The sequence below is a fragment of the Aquarana catesbeiana genome, linkage group LG01 (genome assembly GCF_042186555.1).
Source record: "Aquarana catesbeiana isolate 2022-GZ linkage group LG01, ASM4218655v1, whole genome shotgun sequence".
NCBI lineage: Eukaryota > Metazoa > Chordata > Amphibia > Anura > Ranidae > Aquarana > Aquarana catesbeiana.
The window spans coordinates 861,843,093-861,855,333 of record NC_133324.1 but is presented as its reverse complement, the minus strand read 5'-3'; the positions used below and the strand labels follow the sequence as shown (position 1 = coordinate 861,855,333).

Sequence of the window (12,241 nt, the reverse complement as noted above, 5' to 3'; positions counted from 1 at the left end):
CATCTGAGTCGATTCTTCAATCAGCTTCAGGTGCAGCCACCAGCATCTTAGGTAAGGGAAACCTTCAGTGAAGCCTTCTGGCTTCACAACCGGTCTCCTACTGAGGATGTGCAAGCTGCGCCACGCTTTGTGAATGGTCCTGCAGTCTTCTGGGACCTGTGCGTTTCCTAGAAGGCTTCGGGGGGGGGGGGGGGGGGGGGGGGGGGGGGAGAAGGAGGAAAGGCACCTGCTCCCCCCCCCCTAAAAAAAAGTGCCAAATGTGGCAGTGGGGGGAGGGAGGATGAAATTCTGCTTTATGAATGATCGTTTGTTTTTTCGCATATAGTCTCATATTGAAAATAAAGAGGATACTAAAGTTAGGAAAATTCTCGGACAACAGAATACAACTTCGGAAGTAATGTCATGTATTGTATTGTATTGTTTTTCGTTTCTGTGAATGTGTGGCCTTGGTGTTCTGATTTTTTTCAGACGAATACTGTAATGATTCAATGAAAATTGTTCGTTCTGTTATCGTATGAGAACATTTTTCGTGTTTGTCCCTTCTGTCGTGATTTTCTCTTGAAAGCTGTGTACGTACAATCAGATTATCGTACGATCACTTTGAAAGCGGTATTTCTCGTCTGATTTTATGATCGTGTGAACTAGGCATTAGTGTTATCTTACGCTAGACTGGATTAAACAGTGAATGGGGAAGGGAGTGACTGTTCTGCAGTTAAACTAAAAGCAATCATTACAGTAAAACAACATGCAGTAATAAGACAGGCCACAAAGCATTGTGTATCTCTGTAGACGTGTACCAGTCCTGAGGAGCTAAATCTGGATGTAGGATAAACATAGCAATGGCATTGCTGGGATTCTATTGAGACAGAATGTATGTCAGTGCATAGTTTGCAGAGTGGACTGTGACAACACTTGTCTGCAGGATTTGGTGAATGCCTTGATATATGATCCCTACAGAAGAGGAGTGCCAGGGATGGCACTTTCATTGAGGCTTGTGACAGTTCTAATACTTACCAGTATGGCCTCCATTGGAGTCAGTCATTGTGCTCTTGAAGAGCTATAGGCATCAGAAGAATCTGCATCAAAACCTTCCAGATGTGTCGGATGGCTGACTGTCCCTGGGGCAGGCTAGTGATATAGCAGCTAGCATTGCGAGAAGTGACAACTGGCAGAAACAGGTACAGTCCCTTGAAATTTTCCACATTTTGCCATGTTACAACCAAAAACATACATGCATTTTATTGGGTTTTTATGTGATAGATCAACACAAAGTGGCACATAATTGTGAAGTTGAAGGAAAATGATAAATGGTTTTCAATTTTTTTTTACAAATAAATATCTGAAAAGTGTGACGTGCATTTGTATTTGGCCCCCTTTACTCTGATACCCCTAACTAAAATCTATTGAGACCAATTGCCTTCAAAAGTCACATAATTAGTAAATAGAGTCCACTTGTGTGTAATTTAATCTCAGTATAAATACAGCTGTTCTGTGAAGTCCTCAGAGGTTTGTGGCAGAACCTTGGTGAACAAACAGCATCATGAACACCAAGGAACACACCAGACAGGTCAGGAATAAAGTTGTGGAGAAGTTTAAAGCAGGGTTAGATTATAAAAAAAATATTCCAAGCTTTGAACATCTCACGGAGCACTGTTCAATCCATAATCCGAAAAAGGAAAGAGTATGGCACAACTGCAAACCAACCAAGACATGGCCATCCACCTAAACTGACAGGCCAGGCAAGGAGAGCATTAATCAGAGAAGCATCCAAGAGGCTCATGGTAACTTGGGAGGAGCTGCAGAGATCCACAGCTCAGGTGGGAGAATATTTTCACAGGACAACTATTAGTCGTGCACTCCACAAATCTGGCATTTATGGAAGAGTGGCAAGTAGAAAGATATAAGAAGTCCTGTTTGCAGTTTGCGAGAAGCTATATGAAGGACACAGCAAACATGTTGGAGAAGGTGCTCTGGTTAGCTGAGACCAAAATGTAACTTTTTGGCATAATAGCAAAACGCTATGTGTGGTGGAAAACTAAACACTGCACATAACCCCTAACACACCATCCCCACCGTGAAACATGGTGGTGGCAGCAACATATTGTGGGGATGCTTTTCTTCAGCAGGGACAGGGAAGCTGGTCAGTTGATGGAAAAATGGATGGAGCCAAATACAGGGCAATCTTAGAAGAAAAACTGTCTGCAAAAGACTTGAGAATGGGGCGGAGGTTCACCTTCCATTAGGACAACGACCCTAAACATACAGCCAGAGCTACAGTGGAATGGTTTAGATCAAAGCATATTCATGTGTTAGAATGGCCCAGTCAAGTTGAGACCTAAATCCAATTGAGAATCTTTGGCAAGACTTGAAAATTGCTGTTCACAGACGCTCTCCATCCAATCTGACAGAGCTTGAGCTATTTTGAAAAGAAGAATGGGCAAAAATGTCACTCTCCAGATGTGCAAAGTTGATAGAGACATACCAAAATGACTTGCAGCTGTAATTGCAGTGAAAGGTGGTTCTACAAAGTATTGACTCAGGGGGGCTGAATACAGATGCACGCCACACTTTTCACATATTTATTTGTAAAACATTTTGAAAACCATTTATCGTTTTCCTTCCACTTCACAATTATGTGCCACTTTGTGTTGGTCTATCACATAAAATCCCAATAAAATACATTTAAGTTTTTGGTTGTAACATGACATGACAAAATGTGGAAAATTTCAAGAGGTATGAATACTACTTCAAGGAACTGTATACAAAACACTCAGAAGTGAAGTGTTGGATGAGGCAGATTCCACCAATGGTGGAGAGCAAAGACCGATTGCTATGGATGAAGGTGTACTAAATGGGCTTTCTGATTTAGGCATAGCGTACTGGATAGAATTAGCAGTTTACTTAGGCTTAATGTACACGGGACATTTTACAACCGCTCCTGAACGATTTAACTTGACAGATCGTAACTGACGTTTAAAAACGTTAGTTTTGCCACGTTTTCGTTTAAAATTGCTTGTTTTTGTTTTTTTTTGTTTTTTTTTAAATAGTCAAATCGATCCAGCTTTTTTCTTATTACATTTTTCGAAAATTCCAGAGAAAATCTATAAAAAAAATCAACTGTACGTCACCTGTTGAATGTTGCCAAATCTTGTATCCCCCTGAACTGGAAAAACCCGCAACCCCCAACTATTAGTTGTGGCTCCAGAAAGTGGAAGAATTCAATATGATGGAAGATCTGATACTAACGGCGCAACATAAACACGAAAAATACACACAGGAGCAACCCGACTTACAGCACGACTATGCAAGGCGATCTGCACACGACTTCATCGGCAGCTTGCAAAATTACTTCTGTATAGAAGTCAATGCAAGTCGCCCTGAAGTCGTCCCAAAGTAGTACAGGAACCTTTTTCTAAGTCTGAGAGACTTGAGTCGCTCCTATTCGAACGGTTCCATAGTACAGAACAGAGCACGACTTGACATGCAGCTAAGTCACCTGACAAGTTGCCCCTGTGTGAACTGGCACTAACAGTTGGAGATTGTGATTCTGATGAGGGGAAAGCTCTTTTTGGCCCTTAGATTGTCTGGTAAACGCTTAACCCTGACAGCCTGTTCTTGGCTGAATTATTATATCACCTTGGATTACTCCCCCCCTCTTGTTCTATTACTATCGAAAAAATAACTGGGAGTAGGCGGCTCCATAATTTTCGCCATGAAGTTTAATTATTCCTCTTGATACCAAAAGGAAATGTTTTGCAATACTTCCTTGATGTGTATGTTTTTCCTTTTCCAACCCTGAATTTGGTAGTTGGATCTTCTGTTTGCCTTATTTGTTTTTATTGTGGCTTATATACTAGCATGTGATGTTTTAGAGCAGCAGACGTTTCCCGGCGTTAAATAAAATATCTGAAAAAAGAAAAAGCCTTCTGTGTGCAGCAGCCCCCTCAGCCCCCCTAATACTTTCCGGAGCCCCATCTCTGTCCAGCGATGTCCACGAATCCCTTGGTCGTCCGGGACTCTCCTTCCTGATTGGCTGAGAGACAGCAGCAGTGCCATTGGCTCCTGCGGCTGTCAATCAAAGTCAGTTAGCCAATCAGGATAGAGAGAGGGTGGGGCCAAACGGCAGCTCCATGTCTGAATGGACACAGGGAGCTGTGACTCGGCTCGGGTGCCCCCATAGCAAGCTTCTAGCTGTGGGGGCACTCAACAGGAGGGAGGGGCCAGGAGCAGCAAAGAGGGACCCGAGAAGAGGAGGATCCAGGCTACCCTGTGCAAAACCACTGCACAAAGAGGGTAAGTATAACATGTTTTTTATTTAAACAATTTCTTTAATGCCACTCTCTCCTCTGACACAATTGGGAAAACTTTTTTTTTAAACAATAAATAGGTGAAGGTGACTTATGCAGTGTAATCCCACACATAGGCAGACTCACCATGGGATTCATAGGACCTGGCAGAGCCATGCACAGGGTTCACGCGTTTCTGAGAATGCTCAGAAATGCTGCACGGCTCTGCCATGCTCCATAGATCTGGCAGAGATCCACAGCCTGTCTTTGATGTGCAAGATGTGAAGCCAAGATGGCAGCATGGGAGCACAGTGACAAACAAGAACATTGGGCTGCAACGCTGGACTCTATGGACTAGTAAGTATGTATCATTTACATACAGGAGCAATTACAGGAGAATAAAAAAACAAAATGCTAGGTGGGGCGAAGTTCCTCTTTATTTCCTGTTGCATCTCTGGGATAAAAGGGAAATTTCCCCAATGGTAAACAGACAACAAAAAATAGCCTGGCAGGGTTTTTAATTGTTTCCTAGAAAAGTATTGGCTGTACATTCTCTTTAAACTAAAAATAAAAACTAGAAAGGTCACTGCCAGAGAAAACGCTAATAAATTTAAAAGGTAATGGTGTACAGCGGTCTCCATTTCAGCAGTGCAATGAGTAATAGCAGGAAGTCTTGTAAAACAAGTTTTTTTGGGCCGGTCCCCCAGAGAGGCAATTTCCTGTCCGCAGCACATCAAACCCACAAATTCCTCCAGGATTTTGCCTTCACTGGAGCTGCCACACCACCAACACAATTCATCCTCCCACCGCAGTTTAATCCAAAGCACGTTTTACATTTCTATATACTACATATAAAAGGCTTTCCTTTTCTTATGTTATATTATTTAAATATGAAGTACCAATGAAAAACACATGAAACTAAATTAATACATTTTATTTTTTTACCCTTCTATGTAATTTACAGGTTTATTCTATTTAGTTCCAACGATTACCTAAAACGATGATCATTACGCGTATTCGTTGTAAATTCTCTTCCAAAAGGGAATGAGGGTAGGCTAGGAAAAGTCTGTGTTTTCAGATGGACTGCAAATACGTAGTTTTTCTTTTTATTTGCCTTGCCAAATTGCATGGTGTACTATCTGAGAGGGTAGAGCGGGGGAAGCCGAGATGTTCAACACTGCTGGGAGGGGGGAGCAGGGAGAGGTGTACTGCACAGTCAGTGTTGGTAGAGGAAAGAAGGGAGCTGTCAGGTCACTGCTGGGAGGGGGGCGCTGCTGAAGGAATGACATAAAGCAGACTTTTCCCTCCTTTTAAATTCAAATCAGCATGCATCTCTGTATGATGCAAAATCATCTAAGGCTGGCCATACATGATTCAACCAGATTTAATGAAAACAACTGTCCTAATTCCCCCATCCACCCATGGACTATTGTGTTGTGACAGTGAAAAGACTTCCCTGCTGTCCAATACACAGATCAGTGCTGCAGCCTACTGCCTGTGGTGCTGATCAAGCAGATTTTATCCAACAGGGCGGTTGAACTGAAGTCGGTCATTAGATTGAGTTCTGTTCAACCGCAGTGGCCACACATGGATCGAAATTTGGCCAGTCCATGCTAAACCATCCAACTTTCGATCCACGTATAGCCAGCTTTACCCCGATTAAGAAATTATTTTTTTTTTTACTTTTTATTGCACCCACTTCCCTGTTTCCCTAGAAAGCAATAGTGACATAGCCCTGGCCCCCTGGGAAGGCAAGGGGACTGGTGTCTTCAGGAAGAACCTGTACTACTTCGCATGTGCAAGATGAAGTGCATGACGTCATGAGCTTCATCTTGTGCAGGGATCTCCAAACTTTCCAAACAAAAGGCTGGTTTATTGTTTTTTCAGACTATAGGAAGGCCAGACTGTGGCCAGTATGAGTGGAAATTTTCCTGGCATCAGTGGGAGTAAACATAGCCACATTTGGTATTAGGGGAAGGAATAGTGCCCCATCGTTGGCATCATAGGGAGGAATAGTGCCCCATCTTTAGTGACAATGGGGGAAATGGTGCCCCATTGTTGATGTCAGATGACCTAATGGGGTCTTGTATCAGTGGGAGGAATAGTGCTCCAGGGGCTGGATAAAGACAAGCAAAGAGCCGCATCTGGCCCCTGGGCCACAGTTTGGAGACCACTGATCTTGTGCATGCGCCATACGACACTAAACTCATTTGAGATTGAGATCTTTTTTTTTTTTTTAAACCGATGAGTGTAATGTTGTATGGCGCATGTGCTCCATCCCGCACATGTGTGGGAGGACATACAGTTTCAAAGTGGAGGTGTGGGAGCAGGGACATCAGCTGCAAGGAGGCAGCCTGAAGAGGAGACCACGACAAAGAAAGGCGGTGTGCCATTTTCTTGCAGGAAGGGGGTCCTCTTTAAAGGACTGCAGTGCTTCTGCTTTGATCTTTGAGGCTGAATTCCTCCACCGTACCTGCATCTAAAGAGGTCGCTGAAGGCTTATTTTAAAACGTATCTACAGCATATTAAAAAATGTAAGTACTTGAATGTCCATAGCCTGGCTACAGGTTCACTTTAAAGGGGAGTTCCACCTTAAAAAAACATTTTTACATATTCACAGTCCTTTCATAGTATTAAGAAATATTTGGGGGGGGGGGACATTTTTTTACTCACCATAAACGCCCTGTTGCTATGTAGTGGCTCCTAATCTGCCACTTCTGGGTCTGTGGCGCTCCGCATCACTTCCTTCCGACTGTTCTCCTGGGAAATGTAAGTCATCATTTCCCAGGAGTCAGTGGGCAGTACTGTGAGCAAAAATCGCATTATTTCACGACAGGAAATGACGCGATTTTAAGCAGCTCTATGTTGCCATAACAAAGGGGCGGGACCTTCCTACGTCGCCGTCCGTTGTTATGGCAACTTTCTAAACAATCGAAGCTACGGCCGGCGGAGCATCGCACATGCGCGAGATCAAGAGGTGCACGCTGGTTACCCAGCATGCACCTCTCCATCGCAAATCCAGGAAGAGGTTGCGATTGGGCTTCACATGCCCACAATCACCAGGGCAACGGCCAGAAGAGGATTTTCTTAATTGTAAGTATATAAAAAAAAAAAAAAAGATAAAATTCACATCCACTAGCAAACATATATAAACTTTATTTTGGTTATTAATGCATTATGATGGGATACCTGAAAAAGTTAAAAATACGTGGCCAGAATTCTGCTTTAAGGTTGCAAATTGTCAGATTACTTGGCCAACTGTAAAATGAAAATGTTTGTCTAGGGGCAGTCCCTCTCATGGTGATTATAAGATGGAAAAAGGATCAGAAACAAAAGTCCACAGAAATCTTTCAGTTCTGCACCTGTTTTACAAGCAATTAAACAGTTGCTAAAAAAAACAAAAACTGCTTACATGCTATGCCAAACTATGAAAGCAGTGGTCTGTCCTTAACATGAGTTCATGGTTGCTTGCAGTTCATTTATGTCTTGGCTCCACTGTTCAGCAAACATGGCACACGGGGCCACATGCATGAAAATGTCTGAAGGGGGAATTCAACTATTCTACAGCAATATCACCCTCCACTAAAGAGCTAAAAAGCATGAAATCTAATCAACAGAAAAACGGCTTTTCATTTACAACCCTATGACCGGGATACCCTCCAGATACATAAATTAACACTCAATGTGCTTTGCTGACTGAAAGGTGTGCTCCGTGGAATTCAGTACAGTGTACCACATACCAAAATCCCAAATTTTGGGTTGTCCCCAGAAAAGTAATAGAGGGGAAACCTTCCAATAGAGACACTAGTTCTGGTGACCTGGGGGGAGGGGCAAGGGATTCCTTTAATTTGCAAGGATTTCCTCTCACTTCCTGTTTGGCTATGGGACAGGAAGTAAAAGGAAATCTCCCCAATGGGACACAGATGGCAAAAAAAAAAAAGTTTTAAAAATCTGCCAGGGGTTATAACCCTCCTTTACTCTATCCAAAAGCAAAAAAGGTTTTGCCTTTAGTTCTACTTTAACTTTTCTAACTAAATTTCTCCTTCCTAATTTCTGTTTTGTGACACCATAATAATTAAAATTACATCAATTACTTACAGTCGTTCTAGAAAATAAAGTCCATCGAAGGAGCCATTGTTCAGTTCTGTGATCTTATTACTGTTCAAGATTCTGGAAGAATAATGCCAGGATTAGTGGGATACAATTACAATACAAACAATACACTGAATTTCACACAGATTCTCTACATCAAATACAGGAAAAAAACTACAGGAGTTACAGAGAAAAAAAAAAAATAATATAGATATATATATATATATATATATATATATATATATATATATATACACAAATATAAAAAAAACAGCCATTAAGCTTATAAATGAAGAAAACAGGTGATCTATTTCGGAGTTACTACTGTTACTGTTACTATTACAGGTGAGAGCTGGAGGTGCAGAAATCCCTGCACTTATGCCTTGTACCCATGGGCAGACTTTTCGGCATCAAAGGTCTGACGGACTTGCGACGGACTTGCCTACACACGATCACACCAAAGTCCGACGGATTCGTACGTGATGACGTACGACCGGCCTAAAATAAGGAAGTTCATAGCCAGTAGCCAATAGCCGCCCTAGCGTCGTTTTTCGTCCGTCGGTCTAGCATACAGACGAGCGGATTTTTCGTCCGGACTCGAGTCCGTCGGAAAGATTTGAAACATGTTCCAAATCTAAAGTCCGTCTGATTTTCGACCGAAAAAGTCTGCTGCAGGTCCGAGGAAGCCCACACACGGTCAGATTGTCCAACGGATTCGTCCCGTCTAAAAGTTCGCCCGTGTGTATACGGCATAAAGGTTACAGATCAGGTATCAAAAGTTGTCCACTCATTTCCTTGTTAAGGACCTTAATTCACATGGCCAGGTTCATTGTTGATGAATCTAGAACACACAGAACAGAGTGCTGTAGGGCTCTGGCCTCTGTTATAGGCCCGCACAAAATTAGCCCTGAAAATAAAATGAACAAAGGATCCATTCATATTGCATTTGTTTTTTGTCGCTTATAGGTCCTGAGCACACCTGAAGTTTTGGATGTGGTGCCTGAAAAAAAATCCTGCTTGCTGCCTCTTTGATGCGCACATTTTATAGCGTTCTTATGTAATGCACCTAAAACACATGTAAAATGCACCCAAAATGCAATACCCCGCACAAATGTGAACCGGCCCTAGGGCCTTGTTCAGATGGGCGTATGACAGTCATGCAGGACCTGGCTGGCAGAAACCGTCAACAAGATTCTGCATAAAAACTTGTTTAAATGTGTACAGTATAATAGAACTCTACTGGCCAACACCACTGCTCAGGGCCAACATGTCAACAATGTGTAAAGCCAGCAATTCATAATACAATTTTTTTGTTCAGTTTACTTTAGACTTGCCTTCAACTGTATAGTTCAAGGGCCTACCTGATTCCATACAAATTGAAAGTGATTAGGTTTGACCTCATATTAAGGTATATGGTTTTGGTAAATCTAAAAGAAGACTGTATAATGTATGAACAAGCTAAGCTAAGGCATTGCTGATTACACACGGTATGTGGTTCCTGGATGAGTCATGCTCATAGCTCATAGTGTTCTTCAATATAACTGGTGGGCCAAAACACTACCATATTATGGATGCTCTTCTACTTGAAAACCAGAATATTTTTTGGTTGTTTATCTATATATACACAATAGACTGCATGCGCATTTCTTTATAAAATGGCCATAATCTAATTATATTCCTTATTAATTGTAGGCACCAAAATGGCCTCTCCACGTGGTCCACTCTAGAGGTCTCCTCCAAAAGATCAGACAGATTTCTATGAGAAGAAATATTCCAGTCCTAGTTCTGGACTATCCTTGTAACCATCTGCTTAGTATCTGGCATTCTTGTTCACCCCTCGAACAATCCCACAGGAAGAGCCCAAACTATCCTGGTGATGACAGCTGGTCGCCTTTAAGATGGAATCCCCACCGCATTCTTTCCCACATATGATAGGAGATAGCTGGTGTCTGTTCACATCCCCTCTCAAAGTCATATCTGAGAAGTTGATGCTGGTGGAGTCAAACTTCAAAGTAAATATAAACTGCTCTCCAATTCATTGAGAAAAATCTAAAACTTCATCCAATTTCCTGGAATCCACCCCAGCTTATATAGAGGACTCAGGCCTCATTCATGTGGGCTCTTTAATGTATTTGTTTTTCAAAGCCTATCTCTGGGAAATGAAAAAAATCTCAGTTAGGTCCAGGGGGCTGAAAAAAGCACTTTTTCTTACCAGATCCTCCACTTCCCCAAAATCCAGGACTCTCCTCCACTCCCCTATGTTCCTCCCCTGGAATTCAGCTTTAAAACGCAGGAGAAATTAATATGGGAAGTACAGGGTTTGTTTTGTGTTTATGTGAACGTGCTTTTACATATGGATCAGTTTACATGTGTTTTATCTCCTATTTACATACATGTTTACATTTGTTTAGGATATGTAATGTGCTCCTGGATGCACAGATTTCTATTTTGTCTAAATATAATTAAACTGCATGCACCTGAACACAAGACGGAATAGAGTGTGCATTATACAATTTAAAGCTGCACCCATGGATAAGCAGATTTTGTGTAAATACAAGAGCTCTGTGTATTCTTACTTGAATCTTGGTGTGCTTTGTGTAGTTCCTCCAGACGTGTGCAGTAATTCAGTGTGAAACTTTACCTTCCTGTAATAAAAACCAGACTGCTCCCTCTCTTTGTGCAGGGTGACTGGTCTGGTCTCCGCCCCCTCCTGTAGTTACCTGCAGGCAGCCTGTAGTGGGCAGACTGCTGGATCCTTCCCACAGCTCTGCTCTCTGTACAGTTACAAAGTAATATCTGGATTTTCAAAAGCATTCAGTACACAAAGTGCGGTTAAGAAATATATTTAACCGCTTCAGCCCCGGAAGATTCCCCCCCCCCCCCTCCTGACCAGAGCACTTTTTAAGATTTGGCACTGCGTCGCTTTAACTGACAATTGCACAGTCCTGCGACATTGCACCCAAACGAAATTGACATTCTTTTTTTTCCCCCACAAATAGAGCTTTCTTTTGGTGGTATTTGATCACCTCTGCGGTTTTTATTTTTTGCGCTATAAACAAAAAAAAAAAAAAAGAGTGACAATTTTGAAAAAAACGCACTATTTTTATATATATATATATATATATATATATATATATATATATATATATATATATATATATATATAAAATCGCAATAATCATCTATTGATTGGTTTGCGCAAAAGTTATAGCGACTACAAAATAGGGGATAGTTTTATGGCATTTTTATTATTATTTTTTTTATTAGTAATGGCGGTGATCTACGATTTTTATCGGGACTGCAACATTATGGCGGACACATCGGACAAGTTTGACACTATTTTGGGAATATTGTCATTTATACAGCGATCAGTGCTTTAAAAATGCACTGATTACTGTGTAAATGACACTGGCAGGGAAGGGGTTAAACACTAGGGGGCGATGAAGGGGTTAAGTGTGTCCTAGGGAGTGATTCTAAGTGGGGGGGTATGGGCTTCAAGTCAAGTCACATGACAGCGATCACCGCTCCTGATGACAGGGAGCAGTGATCTTTGTCATGACACAAGCCAGAACGTGGAAATGCCTTGTTTACATAGGCACTTCCCCAATCTGTGGCTCCGTGACACGATCGCCGGGAGACCGGTGGACATAGAGTCTGCCGGTCCCGTGGGCACGGTCACGCCTCAGGCGGCGCGTGCATGCCTGCTATCCCCGCCTCTAAAAGGGGACGTACAGGTACGCCCATTTGCCCACCGCTGCCATTGTGCTGACGTATATCGGCGTGCGGTGGCCGGCAACTGGTTAACTAAACGTTTTTGTGAATGGAGTTCTGCTTTAAACCCATTACATGCCTTTAGAAATGCC

The 12,241-nt window shown here is 42.2% G+C and overlaps 1 protein-coding gene across 1 annotated transcript in view; it reads right to left on the bottom strand.

Annotated features, from left to right (window-relative positions):
• The window catches only part of ADGRA3 (adhesion G protein-coupled receptor A3), a 104,933-nt gene that overhangs the window by 56,892 nt on the left and 35,800 nt on the right, over nucleotides 1-12,241 (bottom strand). Inside the window, exon 2 of the mRNA XM_073609322.1 lies at nucleotides 8,385-8,456. Within this exon, the coding sequence (XP_073465423.1) occupies nucleotides 8,385-8,456 (72 nt within the window). The remainder of the gene's footprint in view (nucleotides 1-8,384; nucleotides 8,457-12,241) is intronic.